The sequence below is a fragment of the Rhinopithecus bieti genome, unplaced genomic scaffold, assembly GCF_001698545.2.
Source record: "Rhinopithecus bieti isolate Rb0 unplaced genomic scaffold, ASM169854v2 scaffold_13704, whole genome shotgun sequence".
NCBI lineage: Eukaryota > Metazoa > Chordata > Mammalia > Primates > Cercopithecidae > Rhinopithecus > Rhinopithecus bieti.
The window spans coordinates 5,211,730-5,237,733 of record NW_016808231.1 but is presented as its reverse complement, the minus strand read 5'-3'; the positions used below and the strand labels follow the sequence as shown (position 1 = coordinate 5,237,733).

Here is a 26,004-nt window from a genome sequence, read left to right as displayed (position 1 = left end):
AGCCTCCCAAAGTGCTGGGATTAATAGGCATGAGCCACCAAGCCCAACCAGCACCTACAATCTCTTTTTTTTTTTTTTGAGATGAAGTCTCGCTGCTGCCCAGGCTGTAGTGCAGTGGTGCGATCTCGGCCCACTGTCACTGTAACCTCCGCCTCCTGGGTTCAAGCAATTCTCTACCTCAGCCTCCTGAGTAGCTGCGATTCTAGGCGCCCACCACCACGCCCGGCTAATTTTTTTGTATTTTAATAAAGACCGGGTTTCACCACCTTGGCCAGGCTGGTCTCGAACTCCTGACTTCACGATCCACCCGCCTTGGCCTCCCAAAGTGCTGGGATTACAGGCGTGAGCCACCGCGCCCGGCCCGCATCTGCAATCCTATAATGACGAGCTGTTGAGCTAACTCTAAGTCATTAGCCAATCTGAACCATCTTTGAATCCAAGTAGTTTTACCATCTTTTATTATAAACACCATCACATTCCAAGTTTCCTCTTTTTGATCACAAATATAGGACTTTTTCTTCTCCTCTTAAGTATACAGCATGAGACACAGCGTTGGGGCTTTCCAGCTTTCTTACAGAAATTTCCTTACGACAAGCTTAGGGTTATCATCCACAGACCATGCTCTCGGTCACATCCTTCGACATCTGGATTGCCCAAGACGGTTGCACAGGATGCAGACTCCAAAGAGGATGAGGTTGGTACATAAAGTTTTGAATGCCAGGATAACCTGAAACAGAGGCCCCTCCACTGCCCACATTAAAAGGCTGCACAACCAGGAGGGTGCCACTTTCTGGGCGTGAGCTTAGAGCTACTGCTCCCAGGCTCTAGCCCCACCTCTTGTTTGAACACATGGCTCAAGGCTTCCCTATGCTGGAAAAGGTGAAGAGGACGGTGGAGGTGTAAGAACCCAGCAGGCCGAGCAGGGGCAGCAATCACGGGAGGCCCGGCCTGTGCTTCCCCTCCTGGGATGGGGTGAACCGGGGGCTGGTCGGGGGTGCCAGGTGGTGGTCTTATTTTCACTTGGCTTAATTATTCTACATTTTATAACTCAAGGTTCAAAGCTCTGTGCTAAAACTAGATTGGATGTTTCCAATTTCTCAGACAGTTTCCTCGAATTTCGATTCCCAAACCAAGTATTCAAGTATTTAAAAAAAATACCTGAGAATGTAAAGGGCCCAAATGGAAGCTATTTGGGCCATGATTTCTAAATTTACCATCACCCCCCACCAAGACCAGCCTTTGATGGAGGACAAGGGATAAAGTGATTCTCTGGGTATTGGGGGCGGTAGGCTAGGGGATGAACTTCAGCTCCCCCACCGATGGTCCTCCTCTGCTTTTATGATTTTTGTGAACTTGTCTCACCCACTCAGTAAGGGAGCCTGGAACTGGACTCCAAGGGAGGCAGACCATGTGCCTAAATGCAAGTATCCTCCGAAGTGGGGGCCTTTCTCACTGCAACAGGGACTGGAGCTGGTGCTCCAAGGTGTCTGTCCCTCAGCATTTCCTCAAAGGCCACATGGGACATGCTGCGTGGCAGCCGCAGGATGTGAGGGGAAGTCAGGAAGCACCTCGCGAGCCTGGAGCACCCTTTGCCTCAGATTCTGGGAGCTGTGTATGTGGGGAGCCACCTGAACACGGGAAGCGGCCCTGCCTCTGGGGGTGGCAGCTGTGATGGACAGGGAGGATGGAGGAGTGGGCCACGTGCAGTTCCAGACCAACTGACGACCCTAACTGTGTGAGCAACATCCACCTGTGAGCCTCAAATGTGTGGGGCAAACGCTGAGCCACCCACCTCAGTCTCTGGGAAGAAAAGCCTCCAGGCAGCCACTAAGTCTGGGCCACAGTTCCCAGCCACCACCCACGCCGCCACAACCACAACCGCAGCCCCGGCCTCTCCGCTATGAGCGAACAACCAGAACCATATCTTACAAAGAACAGACTCAAAAAATATATATAAATAAATAAAAACCTTAAACATTCTTACAGGGATCTTAAAGAACAGAATACATGTTAAAAACCTCAGTAATTTATATCAATTTTAAGCGGTACTTTATATACAATGGGGAGAAAAACACATGCATAGTCCAAATACAATGTTGAAAACAGCATTTTCATAACAAAAAACCCCGAACACTAAGTGTTAATACCATGTACATGAATTCAAGAAGGACCACCCTTTTTGTCTGTTGCACACAGTTTATTTAACAATATGATATAAGAAATGAGTTGGTATTTTACCATTCTATACAGTGATTGAATCTTCTCGAGTTTCGTATTTATAGTAATTAGAGCGCTTGCATGATTTACACTAGAATTGCTTTTCCTCATTTCAAGTCTCACATAGAAGAAAGAAAAGAAGACTTCTTCTCTAGTAACATTAGCATGGTCTAAGAGTGATCATCCCTATTTTTTGTCTAAAACCAGTTTTATCAGAGAAACAAAGCAACAATTTCTACATCTGCAAGACAAGAGTTTGGCTTCAGCCATTATGTATAGATAGATGTGTGTGGGTGTGTGTACGTGTGTGTGCACGCCGGAGTCAATTCCTATCGTCCAGGGGTAATACTGGCAGACGCCCAGAGTTCACTATAGAAAAAAATCTTCCCGAAACATTAGAAAGTTATCGGGATACATTATAAGCTTGCATTATTTCAGGAATCAGTTCTGAATATTATTTTTCTTCTTACTTTTAAACATAAATGTTTAAAGTCTTGAAAATACAAATAAAAAATATGAATATAATGAACTTGTTTTCTCGTTAAAAAAAGGCATGAGTCACCAGTAATGACGACAAAAGAATCCAAACAAAACCCCCCCCCCCCCAAACAAAACAAAACGGAAAAAAAAAGAACCACCCCCCCCCCAAAAAAAAAGCAAAAGAGAGAGAGAGACCAGATATTTAAATCAACTGGTTTTAACAAAAAAATATATTCTTTGTATTGTCTCTTTAAACATCAATCCACCCTTCCATGGCTTGGAAGTCGCAGTTCCATCTAGGAATAAAAAGAACCTAGATGCCTGGATTTTCAGTACAAAAGGTCCAAGAACATGAAAGGGAAAAAAAGTGATGCTCTCACAATGCTACAAGCCCTCCACAAACTTCTCTAGCGTGTCCCCCGTGGTGTCCCCGACCAGGGACAGTTCGCTGGACAGCGCGCTCCTGCTGGGGGTGTTCAGCTGGGGGAGCATTGCACTCTGTTCGGGGTTCCCCAAGTGTCCCTGATCTATGGAGCTGGCCATGGTGACTGCGAGTCCGGGGTGGGGGGAACCAGTCTGGGGTGAGACGTGGTGTGGCGAAGGCTGGGGCTGTATCCGTGGTGATGGGCTGGAATGTGGAGGCTGGGACTGGGGCCGTGGAGACTGGACAGGGGCTGGAGACCGCACCTGGTTACTAAGGGATGTGGCGATCTGCTGGCCAGGGAGATGCGAGGCCTGTGGCTGTCCTGAGAGCATGTGTTGCTGGGGGCTCATGGGGTTTGGCTGGCCTGGGGACCCAATCTGCTGCTTCATCTGCTGTTGCTGCAGAATCCGCTGCTGCAGGGCTTGCTGGATGTTGGGGGTGCTGTCTGCCCCCAGCCCCGGCTGCCCCATCTGGCCAAGCTGTCCCATCTGAGCCGCCATCTGGCCCATGGAGCTGCCCTGGAGGGGCAGATGCTGCTGCATGCGCTGCTGCTGCTGCATGGCTGGTGGGTAGCCTCCGGGTCCTTGAGGCTGCTGGAACTGGCCGTGCCCCGCCATGCCCCCAGCCATGCCAGCACTCCCTTGCTGCTGCTGCTGCTGCTGTTGCTGCTGTTGCTGCTGTTGCTGCTGCTGCTGCAGCAGCTGCCTCCGTAGCATTTCTCGGTACTGTGGATTCATACTCGCCATGTTGGGGTTGTGTCCTGGGTTCATGATGTTCAAGGCCTGGCCCTGGGGGTTCAGGCCTCCCATCGCCTGCTGCTGTGGAGGCACACCAGGCCGCGGCACACCAGCCTGCATGGCATTCAGGTTCTGCAGGCTGGGCTGCTGGTGCATGCCAGGCTGGGGTTGCATGCTGGGCTGGGACTGGAGGCCAGGCTGGGGCTGCATGCCGGGCTGATTGGCCACGTACTTGGCTGTGCGCTGTTTAATAAAAGCTGCCATTAGCTGCGGGTTTGATTTGAGAATGTTCAGCACCTGCTGTTGCTGTTGAGGGGAGCTGGGCGACTTCAGGGTCCGCAGCAGGTCTTGGAGAGCGCTGGGTGAGATGCTCCTGGGGGGCTGCACGCTGGGCATCCGGGGCCCAGCCACGGCAGCCTGGGCCTGCATGGATATCACAGGCCTGGGCAAGCCTGGCATGGGCTGCTGCTGGGGAAGGGGTGCCTGCTGCCACTGCCCGGGAGGCATGCTGGGCATGACGGGCCCGCTCACCTGGTTGGGTCGGGGCACATTCAGGCTCACGGGGGCCATCTGGCTCCCCGGGGTCCCCATGCCCGTGCGTCCTGGGGGCATGCCGTTGTTGATGTTCACCCGGTACAGGTGCTGCTGCTGCTGGGCCTCACGCTCGATCTGCCGAGCCGCTTCCACCGCTGCAGGAGGGGGCTGGGCTGGGGGCGGGGGGGCCGGCACCTGGCTGGTAGGCTTCCCTGTGGACACCGTGGTCGGGGGCTGAGTCCGGGCCACGCTGGGGAAGCCAGCTGGTGACATGCTCACAGGTGAGGGCTGGGGCTGGGCGGGGGGCTGCGGCGTCTGGGGCGTGCTGGGCTGCTGCGTGGGGGTCCCGGGCGGTGCTGAGGTAGGAGAAGGCAGACTCTGCTGAGGCACGTTGCGGGTGTTCATGGTGGCCATCCGCCGGCGCATGAGCTGGGCCTGCTGCAGGCGGTGCTGGATCTGCTGCTGGCGGAGCTTGTGTTTAATGTTGAGGCAGAAGGGCACGGGGCATTTGTTTTCTTGGCAGTGCTTGGCGTGGTAGCAGCAGAGGGCGATGAGTTGCTTGCACACCGGGCAGCCCCCATTCGTCTTGCGCTTGCAGCCCTTGGTGTGCTGCACCACCCGCTTCATCTTCTGGCAGGATGGCAACGAGCAGTTGGCGTTGCGGCACTGGCACGCGTGCACCAGTGACTGGATGCAGCGCTGGATGCTCAGCCGGCGTGACTCCTGGGGGCTCTTTGACTGTGGCTCGCCCTGGCTGCTGCCCTCGTCATCCAGGCCTAGTCCCCACTTCACCATCTTATGGGCATGGCTCTTCGTGTTATAGCAGTTGATGCAGAGGTCGTAGTCCTGCAAGCAAGGAAAGGGGACAGGCCGGTGTCAGCATGGGACCCAGTACCACCAGGCACCCTGGTTGCTTCCCTAAACCTCTAAGTCTGGGTCTGTGCCAGGAGACCCAGGCAGGATGGGAGCACGAAAAGGATGGGAACATGGACAGGACAGAAGCAAGGACAGGATGGGAGACACGGACAAGATGGGAGCACAGACATGACGGAAGACCCGGACAGGACGGGAGCACAGACAGGTGGGAGACCCAGACAGGATGGGAGCGTGGACAGGTGAGCAACTCGGACAGGAAGGGAACACGGACAGGAGAGGAGCACTGACAGGTGGGAGACCCACACAGGAAGGGTGCATGGACAGGACGGGAATACAGACAGGATGGGAGCACGGACAGGACGGGGGCACAGTCAGGATGGGAAGCGTGGACAGGACGGGGGCATGGACCATCTATGTGTTGCTCCCAAGGACCTTCACTCCTGGGAACAGCCCTGAAGGCTCAAAGATAACCTGACCTATGCCCTGAGAAGCCCCGGCCTGTGAGCTCATGGACAGTAGACACCAGCCCCCGTTCCTTCTGACTTCCTCTGCCCTAGGAGTCACATCGGCCCCTGCCACAGCCTGTTCAACTGCTGTACTCAAACTATGAAGCCTGACACTGAAAGGCTGAGGGAGGCCGGTCCCTCCCAAAGCGCCAATAGCTGCCAGGAAGTGCCTCTGGGAAGGCCTGGGCTATCCAGAGCGCATCAGTGGGCCTTCCCCAATGCGCAAGCCCAAGTTACTGAAAACTGCTTGCACCTGGCAACCTGATGGAGTCCTAGGACCAGGTACGATGACTGTGTTCACAGAAAGATATGAAAACTGCCGTATTCAGAAACTAGAAAGAGGACAAAGGAGACTGGAGAAAGGTGGAAAGCAGGAGAGGTGTGTGAGGGTGGGGAGAGAAGGCAGGCCCTCACTCTGGTAAGGACCTGTTCTGCCTCCCTACAGACACCACAGCAAGTAAGTGGGCTCCAGGTTGGCAAGTGATGGTGACTGTCCTGGGAGGGGATGGTGGGATCTGTCACCTGCCTGCCCTGCACAGCCTGACTCAGCCCATGCAAGGGACACCCGTGCCATTTTGCAGTGGGGTTAAAATTCCTAGAGGGGAGTGAGGGAACACGACTGTGGGGTTTGTCGGGAACAAGCGACCAGAGGGGCCCAAGCCGCCAACAGGACAGTGGGTGTTTCCAGCCGTTTAGCAAGACTGTAACTGGGCACAGCCAGGCCAGACTTCCCAGCATAGCCTCCCTCTGGCTGTCCCCAGGGTCAGGCCTGTGGCTGTGGCTACACAGAGTAGGGTTGAAACACACACACACACGGCAACGCCTTCTGCCTTGTGACACTGTCCTACTTCTGGAGGAGTCAGTGCAACCGCCGTCTGGTACAGACACCAACCCTAGCACCCATGCAAAGGGATAGGATGCTTCGTCAGAACCCAGGCCAGCTTCGGGGGTGGGGGCGGGGGCGGCACAGGGCCTACCTCGCACACAGTGCAGTGCCAGCGCGTCTCCACGTGGTGCTTGCACTCGTTGCAGGTGTAGACAAAGCGGTCCTGGCCCTGGGTGTGCAGCTCCACCAGCATGCAGAGCGTGGACCACTTGGAGCGGCGCAAGGAGGAGAACTCCCAGTGCTTGTCTCTGGCGAGGGTGAGGAAGGCATCGCGCCCATCCATGAGGTCACAGCTGAGCAGGGGGTCGGGGTCGACAATGGGGGGCAGGGTGTTGATGACAGGCCCGGCGTGCAGGTGGATCACAAAGAAGACCTGCAGGAGAGGAGGGGCTTTAGTCTCACACAAGGGATGTGGCACCTCCAGTGGTGGGCTCAGGGCAGGCGCAGCCACCCAGCCTGCAGAAAAGGCAGGTGGCTGAGCCTGAGGGCCCTGATGCCTTGGGATGGAACGGAACTGGTGACACGTTGCATGATGTCACCCTGCTGGTACACTCGGCTTCCTGGGGACCACTTCCCTCTCGCCACGGACCTGCACAGGGGCCCTCGACCGCCAGCTGCAAGTCTTTCCCTCCTTTCGGCTGCAGCACGGCAGCCCACGCCTACCTCCTTGTGCTTCTCCATGGTGGCATACAGCTTCTGGGATAGGTCATTGGACACGTTGGGCATGCTGGGCTTCTTCTTATTGGCGCGGCTGATGCTGCTTTTGTTCTTGTTGGTTTTCTTGTTGTTCTTCTTCTTGGCATTCTTGCTGTCGCCCTGACTGCCCTGCAACAACACACAAGGTTGTGAGACCAGGCAAGAGCCCCTCCACACTTGGTATGGATTCCCAGCTCGCAGGCCGTGGGCATCAGGAAGCTCAGGCCAAAGCAGGTCACTGCCAGGCACACCCCACACGTGCACAGCTACAGGTGGCTGTAGGTGCTGCTGCCTTTGGGACGGAGCGGGCCTGTCCTCGGCTAGGCTGGTGCCATTATCAGCTTTATGCCACGTCACCTCTAGGGTGGAAAACAGATGCAAAGTGCAAGTTCAGAAATTAACAAATTAGGGCAGTGGGCGCCGTTTCCACTGCGCCACAACCAGAGGCAGAAGATTCCACGTCACAGCTGTGGTCAGCGGCTGCCTGCCTTGAGGAAGGCTCTACACACCCGAGAAAGCGTGAGAGCTCTCAGGAGACAGGAGAGCTGCTGATGGGAAAAGCAGCTGCCCCATCAGGAGCAGGGACTCCAAGATTCCTGCAGGGTCTACCCAAGGCCTGCTGAGAGCAGGCTGGCTCCCTGCCGGGGCCATCAGTGCTGCACCTGACTGGCTGAAGGTGGGCTTGCTCTCAGCCCACAGGCTCCTCCTCTGGAAAGAACGCAGGCTTGTCACTCATTTACACTTCAACAGAGAGCTTTATTTTTTTTGAGAGATGGAGTTTCCCTCTTGTTACCAAGCTGGAGTGCAGTGGTGCGATCTCGGGTTCAAGTGATTCTCCTGCCTCAGCCTCCTGAGTAGCTGGGATTACAGGCACCCCTCACCATACCCGGCTACTTATTATTTTTTTGAGACAGAGTCTCGTCCTTGTCACCCAAGCTGAAGTGCAATGGCGCGATCTCAGCTCACTGCAACCTCTGCCTCCAAGGTTCAAGCGATTCTCCTGCCTCAGCCTCCCTAGTACCTGGGATTATAGGTGCGGCCCACTACACCCAGCTAATTTTTGTATTTTTAGTAGAGACAGGGTTTCACCATGTTGGCCAGGCTGGTCTTGAACTCCCGACCTCGGGTGATCCACCCGCCTGGGCCTCCCACAGTGCAGACAGAGAGCTTAATTTTTAACAAGATGAGAGAGAGACTCTTGGTGTTCAGAGGGGTCAGTCCAGAGAGAATTCAACAATCCCGCCTCACTGACAAGGAGCTCAAGGAGCTCAAATTTCACGTGGGTCCTCCATGGGATTCGGGACAGAAAAGGGACATGAGGGGAAAACTGAGGAAACTGGAACAAAGTGTGAACTTTAGCTAATAATAATGCATCAACATCAACAAATGGCTCAGCGTGGCAGCAAACGTGACACGCTAAGACATTAGTAACAGGAGAAACTGGGTGCTGGAATATACTGGAACTCTCTGCTCAATTTGTGTGTCAGCCTTAAAACAAAAGAAGCCTATTGTTTTTTGAGACGGAGTCTCGCTCTGTCACCAGGCTGGAGTGCAGTGGTGCAATCTTGGCTCACTGCAACCTGGGTTCAAGCGATTTTCCTGCCTCAGCCTCCCAAGTAGCTGGCACTACAGGCATGCACCACCACACCCAGCTAATTCTTGTATTTTTAGTAGAGACAGGGTTTCACCATGTTGGCCAGGCTGGTTTCAGACTCCTGATCTCAAGTGATCTGCCTGCCTTGGCCTCCCAAAGTGCTGGGATTACAGGTACGAGCCACTGCATCGGCTGGTGTCAATTTTTTTTTTTTTTTGAGTTGGAGTCTTGCTCTGTCACCAGGCCAGAGTGCAGTGGCGTGATTTCAGTTCACTGCAATCTCCACCTCCCAGGTTCAAGGGAGTCTCCTGCCTCAGCCTCCTGAGTAGCTGGGACTACAGGCACGCGCCACCACACCCGGCTAATTTTTGTATTTTTAGTAGAGATAGGGTTTCACCATGTTGGCCAGGCTGGTTTCAGACTCCTGACTTCAAGTGATCCACCCGTCTCGGCCTCCCAAAGTGCTGGGACTACAGGCGTGAGCCACCATGGCCAGCCTGGAAGTCTATTTTTACAAAATTGTAAAATAAATATGTTCATGAAATTAAGAAAATATAGACAAGTAATTTTAAAAAGTTTTGTTTTTCTGGTCTTCCCGAGCAGCAGTGTTCTGTGTTCTGGATCTTTCCCTGGGTACGTTTGTGTCTGTGTTTGCGACATTCCTCATGAAGCTGGGAGTACATACAGGGAGCTGGTTCCGTTTCTCACCCTACCTGACACTATCGCGAGCCTTTCCCATTTCCCAGACTCGACAGCATGATTTTTAATGGCAAAGCAGTGCTCCACCCCACGCACCGGCCCTCACTAAAGGAGACCCCCCAGACCGAGCTCCTGGGGTGTTGCTGATGAAGGCATGTCCCTGCCCATTATTGTCCATGAACCAAACACACACCGGACAGGAGGGTCTACATGCCGACACCTCAGCATCCTGCCCTCCCTAGTACATGCATGTCCGCGGTGCACAGGGAAGGCTGCCCCAGCAGAAGCCCGTTTCAGGCCTGTCTTCTGGACAGCCCCGCTGCTGCCATGCCACAGGCAGGTGCCCCCTCCTGGGGTGGGACTCAGCAGTGTTCTCCCTCAGAGTCCTCTCCCTGCAGCAGCAGGGGGTGTGTCTCTGTGCTCTGTCGAGTGCTTCTGGGAGCTTAGTGGTCAGGGCACTGGCTCTGATGGACACTAGAGGCTTCCATGCCTGGTGGACCAGATTCCTTCTTCTGCAGTGACCCCCGCCACCCCGTACAGGCCTGCAGTAGCTCTTATCAGGCCACCTCCTGCTGCAGCATCTGGGATGCAGAGCCTGGGTTCGCAAAACCAGCTGTCACTGTCGTGCTAAGCACAAACATTGTCCTCTTCACAGCCTGTCTTGGACGCGGTATCCTCCTGTGTCACCCTCAGGAGATGGAACTCAGGCATTAACTCATCAGACACCAGTGAGGCCAGCTACACTCCAGCGGGAGCAAATCAGAAACAACAGGCCAGGAGCTCTGCTTAGGAACCACGTGGGACGTAAACACACGCCGCCCCCTGCCCGTGCCTCCTCTGTCCTGTGAATGACTGTCTGGGGTGCTGTCCAGCAGGTGGCTGCCGCTCAACCACCTGTGCAGTGAGCACGAGTGTGCCTGGCGGAAGCGGCCCAGGCCCTGCACTGAGTCTCCAGCCCACCTGGCACCCACCTCACAGACCTGCTCTCATATGCGACAAGCACCAGAGTGGCAACACGTCCCCAGCCGGCACCCGGCTGCCTCACCCTTGGCAGCGGCTCAGTCCCATGCAGGAGGCACCTCCATTCATGGTTTTTCCTCACTGGTCACAATGGCCTGTCCTGAGTTCTGGGGCTGCAACCTTCAACATTTGTAATCGCTCTCCCTGCACCTACAGCTACAGCCCACACCCACACCACCATCATCTCTTTCCCAGACAGCCACACAAACCCGCACATGGTGCGCCTCCTCCCACTGCCTGGAAGGTCCTCTTCCAGCACCTTCCTGTGGTGGGCGGGTCTGGCCCACACATTACCTCCCCAAGGCTCCTTCTCCTTCAGAGCTCCACCACGCTCAGAGCACACCATGCTCGGGTCTGGGTTCTTTTTGTTTCACATTCTACCAGGACACAGCCACTCCCTTGGGGGCAGGGATGGGGTTTTGTTTGTTTGTTTTGAAACGAGTCTCGCACTGTCTCCTGGCCTGGGGTGCAATGGCGCGATCTCAGCTCACTGCAACCTCCGCCTCCCGGGTTCAAGCGTTTCTCCTGCCACAGCCTCCCTAGCAGCTGGGATTACAGGCATCCGCCACCACACCTGGCTAATTTTTTGTATTTTTAGGACAGATGGGGTTTCACTGTGTTAGGCAGGCTAGCCTTGATTTCCTGAACTTGAGATCCGCCCACCTCGGCCTCCCAAAGCGCTGGGATTACAAGCGTGCGCCAACACACCCGGCCAGGGATGGGGTTTTGTCTGGCTCACTCTGCACTGCCTGGCACTCAGGGGCAGCGCCAAGAAGAGAGGGCAGCAGGGCATGAGCACCATTTGTGAAGTGGCCACCAAACACGGGGACAAGGCCTGGCAGCCCTGTGCCTCCTGACTCACTTTTTACATCAGCGAGTTGTGTCCTGACTGCCACCATGTCCCATTTTCTGTCTTCCTCTCTCTCCTCTCTGAGTCTAAGTGGACCCCCAGCTCCCCAGAGCATCCACCACGCAGAGAGCGCAGAGCCCACGCTGCTGCCCACCAATACCCTGAGCTGCAGATGGTGTCAACATGCGTGTGTGAACGGAGACACCACCACAGAAAGGACCTAACGGTCGACATGCGCCTCCCAGCCTGCCACCTTGCAGCTCTGGAGGGACACATGGGCAGTGGGGCTCAGAGAAGCGTCTGTACCTCAGTGGTTTCACTGGCCGCAGTGCTCTCTTCCTTTTTCCTCTCCTCTTCTTCTTGTTCTAGTTCCTTAATGCTCTCTTCTAACACATTGGGCCAGAAATCACCTTCAAAATAGGGCAGTTCCTTGGCACTGGTGAGCCTATCTTCAGTTGCTTGTTTGAAAATATCCTGAGTGGGCAAAGCACAACAGTGAGATGAGGGCCATGTACGCGCGCCGCCCCCCCATGGTGCGGCAGACCCCCACGCAAGCACACCCCTCACCACGGTATGGCAGAACCCCATGCACATGTGCCCCCCCCACCACAGTGCAGCAGACCCCCACACATGTGCACCCCCCACCGCGGTGCTGGAGCCCCTATGTGTGCAACAGTGATGCACAGGCCCCAATGCCCACTGATGGAAATAGCTTCAACTGTGCTGCTCTCAGACGGCCAGGGGAAGGCCTCAATCAGATGAAGAAAATGCTTCTAAGTTCTCACTTTAGGCTTTTATTTTTCTGCTTTCTAATCCTCATAAGTGAAGGTAATGAATAAGTTTGTAAATGCAAGAAAATGGCAAACATCCTTCATTCAGTTGTGACAAAAACCACCACCTTCCTTCAGCACCAAGTACCTTGTAATCATGAATGATCCGCTCTGCGAACGCCTTGTCCAGCATCTTTTTGTACCACTCCTGCAGTCGTTTTGGCTTGGGTATTTTTTGATCAGGTGGGTGGCAATGGAAGATGTAATCGTCTCCTTCACTTGGAGGACAGGCCCAGATGTGCCCTGTCACATACCTGCAGGACCCATGCATACAGGTCAGATGAAAGTGCCAGTGAAATCGGCCCTGCCTTTAAGGAGTTATAGCAGAGGAGCAAGGACTAAAGCCAGAGCAGCAGTAACCTGAGAGACAAGAGAGAACGAATGCCCACAAGGCTTGGTGTGGTGGGGCCAAGGCTGGAACTTTATCCCAAGCAAATGCAAGCCTGCAAATTGGCCCTGAAACACTTCTCCCTCGGGGTGCACACACAAGGCCGGGCCAAGGCTGCAAAGGAAACCTGAGGCCTCATTAAAGAACCAGGGAATATGATGGCTCATGAATGCAATGCCATCCCCTTCCTCCTGTGCACTCTAAAGGCAGTTCAGTTATCTATTTCTCTCCAAGGGTCAATATCAACATAAATCTCATTCATTCTGTTCAAGACACTTTGATCAAATGCCCCTAACCTTTTCAAGTTTCAGAAGGGAATGGGGCAGGTCTAGAGTACAGAAACCAAGTGCTAGAGAAGGAAGCCAGACCTAAGACAGTACACACTGCAGGGTTCCGTTTGCACAAAGGATTCACAAAAGACAAATTCAGAGAGACAAAGTAGATTAGTGGTCGCCTGGGGCAGAGATGGATTAACAGCAAGGAGCAGGAGGAAATTTTCTTTCTTTTTTTCTTTTTGAGATAGAATTTCATTCTTGTTGCCCAGGGTGGAGTGCAATGGCATCATCTCGACTCACCGCAACCTTGTCAACCTGGTTCCAGCGATTCTCCTGCCCCCGCCTCCCGAGTAGCTGGGATTAGAGGTGCCTGCCACCACACCCGGCTAATTTTTTGTATTTTTAGTAGAGACAGGGTTTCACCATGTTGGTCAGGCTGGTCTTGAACTCCTGATCTCAGGTGATCTACCTGCCTTGGCCTCCCAAAGTGCTGGGATTACAGACTGGGTGAGCCACCACACCCAGCCAATTTTTGTTTGTATTTTTCTTTTATTTCTTTTTTTTTTTGAGATGGAGTCTTGCTCTGTCGCCCGGGCTGGAGTGCAGTGGCACAATCTCAGCTCACTGCAACCCCCACCTCCAGGGTTCAAGCAATTCTCCTGCCTCAGCCTCTTGAGTAGCTGGGATTACAGGCTCGCGCCACTATGCCTGGCTATCTTTTGTATTTTATTTATTTGAGCGCAGTCCGCCTGTCCCGGTCTGGAGTGCAGTGGCCAGATCTCAGCTCACTGCAAGCTCCGCCTCCGGGTTATCCATTCTCCTGCCCGGCCTCCGAGAGCTGGACCTACAGGCGCCGCCACCGCTTTGGGAGGGCGCCTGGCAGTTTTTTTTTTGATTTTAGTAGAGACGGGTTTCACCGTGTTAGCCAGGATGGTCTCGATCTCCTGAACTCGTGATGTCCGCCCCGTCTCCGGCTCTCCAAAGTGCTGGGATGACAGCTTGAGCCCCCCCCCCACCGCTGCCCTGCCCGTATTTAATAGAATCTGAGGTATGAGGTTTCACCATGTTGGTCAGGCCAGTCTCAAACTCCTGACCTCGTGATCCGCCCGCCTCGGCCTCCTAAAGTGTGGGAATTACAGGCGTGAGCCACTGCACCTGGCCTTTTTAAAAATTTTTAGTAGAGGTGGGGTTTCACCACGTTGGTCACGCTGGTTTTAAACTCCTTACTTCAGGTGATCCACTGCAGCAGGAGGGATCTTATAGGCCAGTAACAATGTTCTGAAACTGACTTGTGATACTTGCACTAATGGGTAAAGTTACTAAAAAACCACTGAATCATACATCCGAAAAAGGGGAATTCTATGATATATAAATTCTGCCTCAATAAAGGTTAAAAAAAAAAAAAAAAAGGAATGAAAAGAAGGTAAAGGTAGGGAAAGAGCTTGCTATGTGCCCAGGAGCCAGATCTGTGAGGCTCTGGGAGCACCTGGAAAGGGGAGCTTTGGAGATTCTGAATTGATCTTAGGATGTAAAAATAAAAACATATAAAACTTAAAACACCCATTATTCCACAGAATAAACATACAGCAAAAAATAGTTTTTACCAGTTCCAAATAATTTAATCCAAACTCACCCCAATTTCTTCACATACTCTAGATATCCAATAAGGATCTCATGGTAAACAGCTGTGCGGAGGCAACGTGGCCGGAAGAAATGAATACTATCCAGATAAGAAATGTACACACGCCTGTGGGAAGGAGGCACATGTTTAACTCAGGGTATCCCTCAAATTTGAAATCAAATACAAGCAACAAAAAACACCCTGGAAGTTTAATTTTTAGACAGGGTCTCACTCTGCCATTCAGGCTGCAATGCGGTGGTGCGGTCACAGCTCACTGCAGTGTCAACCTCATGGGCTCAAGCAATCCTCCTGCCTGAGACTCCCACGTAGTTAGGATGACAAAGTATGAACCACCATGCCCAGATAATTTATTTTTTGTAGAGATAGGGTCTCACTTTGTTGCCCAGACTTGTCTCAAACTCCTGTGCTCCAGTGATCCTCCCACCTAGGCCTCCCACACTGCTGTGATTATAGGTGTGAGCCACTGCCCATGGCTAGTTTTTGTTTTGATGGTATTTACACTGGCCACAAAAAGGATGTGATAAACAAACAAAACAATCAAAAAAAAAAAAACAAAAAACAAACAAACAAAAAAAACTGGTCACCAACCCTGCTGCCAACGAGTTAAATGGAATTCAGTTTTCGTCACTGAACAAAAGGATGAATGGCACCACTCGGCACACAGAGCCACAGTTGGGGCAAACTGAGAAAAGCCACTTTTAGTTCCCTCTTGCCCAGATTCCTGATGGCACATGAAGTCCGTCGTGGCAGAGCTGCTTCCTCTCTGCAGGTGCCAGGCTGCCCCATCCCAACTCCCCAGGTTTACCTGCCTTAGATAAGAGCGGGACTCACACAGACTTACCACACAAAACACGCTTACTGCAGTCATCTCAACAGTTCATTTCCCGCTAGTTTGATGGCAAACAAAACTAACTACTTTAGTTAGTTAATTGTGGTTTGATTTACTTTAACCCCCTATGAGGGCTCACAGGCTCCTCTGGGACACTTAAGAGCCTTGGTCTATCCTAACACAGCTCACTGAATGACACGCCCCGGAAGGAGCTGGAAAACTACCTCGTGTTTGGAGGGGGGCAATCAGAACCGTATTCTTGAACGTGCATTCCAAAAAAGCAGACATCCACGCCGTCAATTTCCTCAAAAGCAAACAGCGCTTTGGTTCGATATGGGAAAGATTCAGACATTTCCCCAGAATCCACAAATCTGAAACAAAAGTCAGAGTCCGACATTTACAAAGGCTGTTGCTGACAAAGTGCTTCTGCACACCAGGTCTGCTCCTCTAACTCTGGCCACTGCAGATGAGTGGAGGCATGTCTACCTCCTCAGACCGTGGCCTGGAGTCCTCCCTATGGGCCAATCAGCCCTGGAGCGGGGAGTGCCTGCTTTCTGACCAGTTTCCCTCACTAGAGAACTGCACCACTGTGAATGAAATACGGGATTCTGAGTAGGACTGGCTATATACAGCAGTCCCCCTTATCCATGGGGTGTATGTTCCAAGACCACCAGTGGATGCTGGATGCTGGAAACCATGGACAGTATCAACCTCTGTGTTTTTTCTTATGCATCTGTACTGGTGACAAAATTTTAATTTATAAATTAGGCACAGCAAGAGATTAATGAGTAATAATAAAACGACAATTATAAAAACAGTATACTGTAATATGCTATGTGGTCTCTCTCTCTTGAAAGAGCCTACTGCACTGTATCGGGTAACTGAAACCCAAACAGGACAACCGCGACTGAGGGAGCTACTACTGTACACGTTTGCTGCTGCAAAGTCTTTGAAGGATGACATCAAACTCAAGAGCTTTGCAGACAGCAGACTCTGGCACGCGGGAGTGGGGACTGCTCACAGAGCACTGTAGAGAGCCGGCACAACTGACCGTGACTTCATCCCGGGCTTGACCTCCACCGTCTTGTCTGAGCTGGCCACCACTCGGACAAAAACCTCCCCGGCTTCAGGATGATTCTGGCGCCGCAAAAATTTGTTCACTCGGTCTTCCAAGTGGTTTCCCAGTCTCGTGGTCTGTAGCCCTAGGAAGTCCAGAAGGAGCAGGTGAGAAGGCTTCAGCAGCACTGCTGAGACAGTGACTGAGACTACAGAATCCATCCCACTTTGCAGCACAGGCTGGTATTTTAAAGGACTAATGTTCTCCAAACATGGAAGAAATCTGATCTGTCCTGTGACAGGAGTGTTACAGGAGGGAAAGGTGGACTCTGGGATCTCAGGCACTTCACTCCTGAAAACTGTTTACGTGCCCAGGTAAGCTGCATCTTTTTCTAACAGTACGGGGCAGAAGAGCTACAGAGGTGGGCCCAAAACTGACAGGGGTTCTAGGGTGGTGCAGAGGGATGTTTCCCTATTGCTATTAGAACGAGATGCTTCCTGCTTTCCCTGGAGGGCAGAGATGGCACACCCTCAGTGGGCTCCTCCTGCCCATCTCTGAGGAGAAAGTCCCTACTACAGAGTCTGACATGAGCGTGGAATGTTCTAGGGCTGACAAATCAAGCTCTGGCCACAGCCTGCCTGGTGCCTCAGGAGCCGGCAAAGTATTGGCCTCCAAGCCTGCCCTGAGCCACTGCCTCGTGCGGTGCAGGAATGAAGTTTCCGATCCTTGATGAGGGCAGCCTTTCCTGGGCTCCCCTCCCCGTTGCACCCCTCCTCACCCAGGGCCAACCCCGGGTGGCTACTGTCATAGGAGCTGCCCAGTGGCAGGACATTATTTCAGTACAGAGAACTCCTCATACACAGGTTAAAAAACTATAAGGGAAAGTTGCAAAAAGGTTCTTAGTGATTACTTATAGACGATGAGATTTTAAAAGACGTTTCTTTATTTACTGGCTTTCAAATATTTCCTATGTTAGTGAGAAATAGGAAAATTGGGAATTTTAGAAGATTCTTTAGTGAGCTGGAAAATTTAGACCAAACTTTAAAATTTCATTTCGCTGCAATAAACAAATCAGTGGTGCTGCTTTTTGGGTACGTTGTACCTGAATAAAATGATTTAAAAGAAAAGTGTGGTTGGGCACAGTGGCTCACGCCTGTAATCCCAGCACTTTGGGAAGCCGAGGCAGGCAGATCACCTGAGGTTGGGAGTTCAAGACCAGTCTGACCAACATGGAGAAATCCCGTTTCTACTAAAAATACAAAATTAAGCCAGGCATGGTGGCTCATGCCTGTAACCCTAGCACTTTGGGAGGCTGAGGCGAATGGATCACTTTAGGTCAGGAGTTCGAGACCAGCCTGGCCAACATGGTGAAACCCCATCACTGCTAAAAATGAAAATCAGACTGGACGTGATGGCTCACGCCTGTAATACCAGCACTTTGGGAGGCCGAGGAAGGCGGATCACCTGAGGTCAGGAGTTTGAGACCAGCCTGACCAACACGGAGAAGCCCCATCTCTACTAAAAATACAAAATTAAGCTGGGCGCAGTAATCCCAGCACTTTGGGAGGCTGAGGCGAATGGATCACCTGAGGTCAGGAGTTTCAGACCAGCCTGGCCAACATGGTGAAACCCCGTCTTCACTAAACATGTAAAATTAGGCCAGGCGCGATGGCTCACACCTTTAATTACAGCATTTTGGGAGGCCGAGACAGGCGGATCACCTGAGGTCGGGAGTTTAAGACCAGCCTGACCAACATGGAGAAACCCTGTCTCTACTAATAATACAAAATTAGCCGCGTGTGGTGGTGCATGCCTGTAATCCCAGCTACTTGGCAGGCTGAGGGAGAAGAATCGCTTGAACCGGGGAGGCGGAGGTTGCAGTGAGCAGAGATCGCGCCATTGCACTCTAGCCTGTGCAAAAAGGGCAAAATTCTGTCTCTGTCTCCAAAAAAAAAAAAAAAGTACAGTGGCAAAGAAATAAAAACTCCACGAAAATGTAAAAGTTGGCAAAACTATAAAAATAAGGGGAGGGTGGGCTGGGCGTGGTGGCTTGCGCCTGTAATCCCAACACTTTGGGAGGCTGAGGTGGGCGGATCATGAGGTAAGGAGATTGAGACCATCCTGACCAACATGGTGAAACCCCGTCTCTATTAAAAATACAAAGGAAAGGCCGGGCGCGGTGGCTCAAGCCTAGCACGTTTTGGAAGCCGAGACCGGTGGATCACGAGGTTGCAGGAAGATCGAGACCATCCTGGCTAACGACGGTGAAACCCCCATCTCCCTCTAAAATACAAAAACCCTAGCCCGGGTGAGGTGGCCGGGCGCCCTGTGTCCCAGCTACTCGGAGGCCTGAGGGCAGGAGAATGGGCGTAAACCTGGGAGGCGGAGCTTGCAGGAGGCTGAGATCTGGCCACTGCACTCCAGGCCGCTGGGGGCGACAGGAAGGCGGACTCCGTCTCAAAAAAAAAAAAAATACAGAAAAAAAAGTTAGGTGTGGTGGCAGACGCCTGTAGTCCCAGCTACCTGGGAGGCTGAGGCAGGAGAATGGCGTGAACCCGGGAGGTGGAGCTTGCAGTGAGCCGAGATGGCGCCACTGCACTCCAGCCTGGGTGACAGAATGAGACTCCGTCTCAGAAAAAAAAAAAAGGTGGGGGAGGGTGGACTGAGACGTTTTACACTCCACGAAGGTTGCGAGTCCTGCTCCGAGCTCTGTGCTCAGCAGTCCCGTGGCTGAGATGACCATTCTGAGAAACACAGACTTCAGGAACTCACAGCTATGCTACCTATTCTCAGTGAAGCCCCTGAAGAACATTATTGCGTTCTTACCCTTGTGCAACTGCTGACCAGTTTTGCTCCCAAACGAAGTGGCTTCCAGCTGAGAAAGTTAGACACGGCTAAGAAGGGCCACATTGCAGCAAAACACCAATATCTTGTCTCTTTCCCCATGTGAAAGGGTGGCCCCACACACTACCATTTTCAAACAGCAAACAGAAGGAAATGACCTTTTTTTTTTTTTTGAGACAGGGTCTTGTTCTGTCACCCAGGCTGGAGTGCAAAGACACGATCTTAGTTCACTGTAGCCTCGACATCCTGGGCTCCAGTGATCCTCTCGCCTCAGCCTCCCAAAGTGCTGGGATTATAGGCGTAAGCCACCATGCGTGGCCAGAATCAACCTTTTACATTAGGTCTTTACTTTTTTCTTCAAATCACCTAAATTAACTGTACTATATAAAGAGACATTTAAACGGCTGCCAAGAACCAACAACGTGTTGTGTGCAGGAAGGCACACGTAGGGGGTAGAGGAGCCAGCACACTCAGAAATAAAAATTTTAACGATACACCTTCTCATGGGGAAAATACATACTTTCATATGTATATATATTTAAACAAAACACAGTCTGGCTGGTAATGGTGGCTCACACCTGTAAATCCCAGTACTTTGGGAGGCCGAGGTGGGCGGATTATGAGGTCAGGAGATCAAGACCATCCCGGCTAATACGGTGAAACCTCGCCTCTACTAAAAAAAAAAAAAATTAGCCGGGTGTGTTGGTGGACGCCTGTAGTCCCAGCTACTCGGGAGGCTGAGGCAGGAGAATGGCGTGAACCCGGGAGGTAGAGCTTGCAGTGAACTGAGATCGCGCCACTGCACTCCAGTCTGTGCGACAGAGCGAGACTCTGCCTCAAAAAACAAACACTCTTCCATAGTAACTTCGCTATTTGACACCTGTGATCCATATATGGCTGCATACTCCAGAGGTGGCCTCAGACAGCACAGGGGTCTAGGGGCAGGCCTGTGTACACCTGCAGTGCACACAGCGCCACCTTCCTCACGGTGCTACCTCCCTTTCTGTTATCACTTGATTTGGCCGCTGTTCCTACTTTTTCATCACTCCTTGCCACTGCTGCAGTTACGTCCTTGTATGTGCCTTATTATGCATATGTGCAAATATTTTTATAGGATACATGTGTGAAAGTAGACTTGCTAAATCTAAAAATGAACACTTTAAATTGTGCCCCTCGCTTTCTGGCATTCAACTTACATTTTCATCCATGGCGCATGACGAGCCTTTTGTGCCTTTTCCTTTCTCATCTCTGGGTTGTATCTTTTTAAGGAAGGCTTTTCATAACTCAACACAGTAAAATTATTATCTTACTTTTATCCTGAATGCATTTGTAGTTTTGTTTACTTTTCTCGCTTTTAATCTACCTGAATGTGATTTTGCATATGGTGTGTGCGAAGGAGGTGGTTTTCAATGCAAGATTAAGGAAGCATACCTTCACTCTGTGATCACACACAGCACAACCCCTGTGCTGACACAAGCCCACACCGACAGAGTAGAGCTACCTCTAGTCTCCTAGGCCCTTTTCTCCTGTAACGTTCCATTTCTAGATCTTGGGCTCATCCACCGAATGCCCATGGGTCTTTCTGGATGCTGGGGTGGGAGTGGGACCGGACCCACTCTGGGGCCACTTGTGTCATTCCCCCCAGTCACCTCCTGCCTCTTCCAGGCAATGACTGTTCTATGGAGGTCTAGCTCTCTGGGTAATTCTGTTTTGGCTACTGAGCCTCTGGTCCAGAGAAGAACTTCCAGTGTGCTCAAATGCATTAGTGAACTCATTCAGAATGAATCCTCTGAAGCAGGGCCTCTCAAATGGAGTCAACTGTGCCCTTCCTCCAGGGGACACCTGGCAACGTCTGGAGACATTTTTGACAGACATAATGAATTTGTTGGTCATTTAATTATGTGAGGAAGGTGTTACTGGCACTGAGTGAGTAGAGGCCAGAGATGCTGCTGCTAAAATCCTATAATTCACAAAACAGAGGATTACCTGGCCTAAAATGTCAATAGTGGCTCAGTTGAGAAACTGAGCTAAGTATTATGATAGTTTATCAATGAGTGGTATTTCAAAAAATTTTAACAGAGGCAGTGTAAGCTATAGGGTAACTTTGGATGTTGGTTAACAACAGAGTTTGAACTTTAATTAGGACTCAGTCTCAAGTCTACAGGTAGCTTCCTCCTCCCCGTCCCCCAGTGTATGGTCCATCCCAGCATTTCCATCTCTCTTCTACTCTGAGCTCCCCAAATGACCCTGGTTCTGTTGGGGATCTCCTGAGCAACATGCCAGTCACCTGTCCTGCCACAGAAAGGTGACAGCTGTAGGGAGCAGCAGGCAAGTGCTGCTGCAGTTGCCCTTCTTGTGTGGTTTTGCTGGTTAACTCAGCAAAAGGACAGCCTGGCACGTCAAGGTGCAGAAGGCCATCCCAAGACTTGAGAATTGACTCTATTATAAAGATTAAATAATCATAAACTTTTGAAAACAATGCGGTCTTAAAAAAAAAAAAAGTGAGCCAGGTGCGGTAGCTAACGGCTGTAATCCCAGCACTTGGGGAAGCCGAGGCGGGCAGATCACAAGGTCAAGAGATTGAGACCATCCTGGCCAACTCAACATGGTGAAACCCCGTCTCTACTAAAAAATACAAAAAACTAGCCGGGCGAGGTGGCGGGCACCTGTAGTCCCAGCTACTCGGGAGGCTGAGGTAGGAGAATCGCTTGAATCCGGGAGGTGGGAGCTGCAGTGAGCTGAGATTGCACCACTGCACTCCAGCCTGGCGAAAGAGCAAGACTGTCTCAAATTAAAAAAAAGAAAGTTTACTCATGCAAAGTTACTTCTAGCAGTAACAGGTTGTTCTAGTTCTGCACAGGCACCACCAGCTGCAGTAACATGTCCAGCCAAGTCTACATGCAGGCCAGGATCCTACTCCCAGGGTGGCAGCTGGTTCCCAGGGGCCATGGCTCATGCTCCACTGTAGCAGAACCCAGCACCCACGGGACGGACCCATGACAGCCCACAAAGGGCCCAGGGTTAGAGAGTGCTGGCCAACACTACCCCAGTGTGTACACATGCACGCACGGGGGGTGAGGGGTCTTAGGTCTAAGCCACTTGAGAATCATCTGTTGACAAATTTTCTCTGAGAATTTACAAAGTTTACCGTACACCTAACCTTTCATCTAAAACATGCACTGGATCATAAAAGCTGAATAACAATCAGGCTAAATATTCCCTTTAAGGGTGGACTGAGAGGTTTTACACTCGATGAAGATCCACAGCCCAAGGCTGCCAGTCCTGCAGCAGTCCCGTGGCTGAGATGACCATTCTGAGAAACACAGACTTCAGGGACTCACACCTGTGCTGCCTATTCTCAGTGAAGCCCCTGAAGAACATTCGTGCGTTCTCACCCTCATGACTGGCCTGGCTCTCCTTAAGGATGAGACAAGAAAAATACAAAGTACTGGGGAAAAAACTCACAAAAATCTTTGACAACCAAACGTCAAAACCATGTGTTGAGAGGAACCAAAGGACAACGGGGACAATTTCTACAAGTTTCTAAAATGTGCGGTCCAGGAAACAGAAAGCTTCCCCAAACTTACTCTTAGCACTGAATTTGTTTTCTTTTCGAGGTCTGCCAGTTTTCTTCAAGCAGTTGTCGCACACAAAACTGCAAAAATAATAGTGGTATGATGAGACTGTATATAATGATGTAAATTGTCAAACCAACAAACTGCAGCATTCAGATATTTTGTTGGCAGTTTAAATCACATTATTATTATAAAATTAAAGAGTGAAGAGGCAGACCGCTTTGATGCCACAATTCCTAAAGCAGACAAACACTTAGAACTTAAATTTAGAACCAACTGCCATCTCTCTTAATTGTTGAATTCTTGCTGACAACAATGAATGAGATGCAGTAGCGACCGCAACTGCCCCACCATTGGCTCTGTGTAGAACTGCCCTCTAGGCCAGGGGAAACTACTTACCCTGAAGGCCAAATGATGTCATAGTGCAGAACACAAATCTGATGCATCTTCCGGCCACACTCCTTGCAATCAACGAAACTAGGAGACAAAGAAGGCGCACTGTTAAAGCACACGGAACCACACGACCGGAGTCACTTGTAGATGTCTGTGTGTGCATCCACACCTTGTTCTCTGGGTTACTTTGAGTAGTGCTGACATTAATGCATGTGTTGGCTGATTCAGCTATATTTTACAATGCATCCATAAGATATCTTCTATAGGAAAATGCTTTCTTCTTTTCTTTGTACAAGTGCTTCATTCCTCTTTTCTCCCAATCTCCCTTTGCAACCAGAAAGGAAACTTTATTTTTAAAAACTGCTGTGACAAATAAGTATATCTCACAGGCCGGTATTTCTGACACTACTACACATTTTCAAGAACAATGCCTTCTCTAGGTGATTTCACATGCCTAAACTGACTTAAAAAATAGAGAACAATACTTTTAGCGTTCTAAACACGTGCTCTTAAGTCTAAAATTGTTTAGGATACTAATGGGAAACATGGCCAGTTCAGAGCAGCCATACTAGGCCGGAGGCACAAAAAACATCAGTTCTGAGTCAGTTACAAAAGGTGGAACATGTCAGGCCTACTGGTAAGTTGACAGGGGTTTATTCAAGTAAACACTGGTGAAGCGAGAGGATGCACCACCCATTCCCCACAAATCCTCCACACTGTTCTACGGCAGCCCACAACCACGGCTCACCAGAGCTCCGTCACCTCCAGGAACTGGCTTACCCAGGAATCTTAAATGCCAAGATGCCTTGAGGTCGAGGCCTTGGGTTTTTGTCAGCTCCCTCCCTTGCTGCCTCCACAATGCATACCTCCGAGGAGGGGCTGAAGGGACTGGTGAGTAATGTGACTCCCTGTGTGCTCCTGAGGTCTGAGCTATGGCTCCTCTACAGTGTGCCCCTGCCCTTGTCCCCTTAATCTGTCCATTGCACGTGCTATGCAAGCCCTCAGCCATGGGTCTACCCTCATCAGGCTTCTCTGCGCAGTTTGCTGGAGGGAAAGAAAAGACACACACACAAAACTGTGAAACCATGGTGGCACCCGTTCACAGTCCTGTGGCACTCTCTGACACCCCAGCTCCGTCTGGCTCCCTCTCCCTTCCACGTGGCAGCGGCTCTGAATCTGCACTCCTTTCCTCCAGTGCTGTCCTCCACAAACCCTGTCTCTGAAAACCCAGTCACTGAGCTCATCCCCTACGCTAAGAATTTCAAAGGTTGGGGCCAAGAACTTCGTCAATTCCTGTGCTGTCTCCAAAGGTCCCCTGCTCTCAACTATTCCCTCCCATGTCAGGGAAAAGGAGTGCCCCCCAAAACTACACTTGGGCCAGGTACAGTGGCTCACACCTGTAATTCTAGCATGTGGAGAGGCTGAGGTGGAAGGATTGTTTTACTGGGAGTTTAAGACCAGCCTGGGTAAAATATGGAGACCCCGTCTTTACAAAAAATTAAAAAATTAGCTGGGCATGGTGGTATGTGCCCGTAGTCCCAGCTACTTAGGAGGCTGAGCTGGGAGGATGCTTGAGTCTGGGAGGTTGTGGCTGCAGTGAGCTATGATTGCACCACTGCACTCCAGCCTGGGTGACACAGCAAGACCCTGTTTCAAAAACAACAAACAAAATCCAAGCAAAACACTGCGTATTCTAGACATCCATTTTGAATGTCCCCCTTTCTCTCACTCCCAATTATTATTGGCCAACTAGGTGGCTCCCCTTCCCTCAGCCCGCCAACAAGCCCCTCTGCCTGGCTCCAAAAGCTCTTGCTTTAATTGGGGTTTCAGTTTCTCGCCTGCTGCTGCTTTGTGTCTCTTAACTAATTTCTCTACTACAGAACAATGTCTTTCCTCTTCTGATCAATTCACCTCATAGACCAAGGGTGACCTTCCTACATTAGAACCAATGCTATTCTTCAAAACCTCCTCAGCACATTATAGGATAAAGTTTATTGTCAAGAGACAGTGAAATGGCCCTTCATGAAGTTAATCTCTGCCTACCAACCACCCACTCTAGGGGACTTGTAGTTTTATTGAGCAACCTGTGTTCTTTCATGCCTTTGTTTCTAGAATGCTCTGCAGTTTCAACACAAGTATCACCTTGTCCAGGAAACCAGGCCCAACTGTGATGATGCAGCTCTGCCCAGGCGGGGTCCCTTCTGTCTGGGACTCACTCGCACTGTCTCCTGCTGCAGGCTGTGCCATTACCCAGCTGTCTCTCTAGACTACAACCAGCATGAAGAAGGAGACCCCTCCACCCATCCATGTATTCCCTCTGCCTGGCACCTACTACTTGAATGTAATATATTTTGAAATTAAAAAGTAGATATAAGTCGGCCAGGCACGGTGGCTCACGCCTGTAATCCCAGCACTCTGGCAGGCCGAGGTGGGTGGATCACGAGGTCAGGAGTTCAAGACCAGCCTGGTCAAGATGGTGAAACCCCGTCTCTACTAAAAGCACAAAAAAATTAGCTGGTCTGGTAATCCCAGCCACTCGGGAGACCGAGGCAGAGAACTGCTTGAACCCGGGAGGCGGAGGTTGCAGTGAGCCGAGATCGTGCCACTGCTCTACAGCCTGGGGGACAGAGCAAGACTCATCTCGGTGGGGGG

General features: G+C 51.3%; 1 protein-coding gene across 1 annotated transcript in view; it reads right to left on the bottom strand.

Moving 5' to 3' along the window:
• Positions 1–441: 441 nt before the first annotated feature.
• Positions 442–26,004, bottom strand: part of CREBBP (CREB binding lysine acetyltransferase) — a 164,873-nt gene continuing 139,310 nt past the window's right edge. Inside the window, 10 exon segments of the mRNA XM_017886365.1 lie at positions 442–5,238; positions 6,752–7,033; positions 7,324–7,485; positions 11,826–11,993; positions 12,438–12,603; positions 14,646–14,759; positions 15,708–15,854; positions 16,535–16,685; positions 22,972–23,039; positions 23,359–23,436. Of these exon segments, the coding sequence (XP_017741854.1) occupies positions 3,082–5,238; positions 6,752–7,033; positions 7,324–7,485; positions 11,826–11,993; positions 12,438–12,603; positions 14,646–14,759; positions 15,708–15,854; positions 16,535–16,685; positions 22,972–23,039; positions 23,359–23,436 (3,493 nt within the window). The 3' untranslated portion in view covers positions 442–3,081.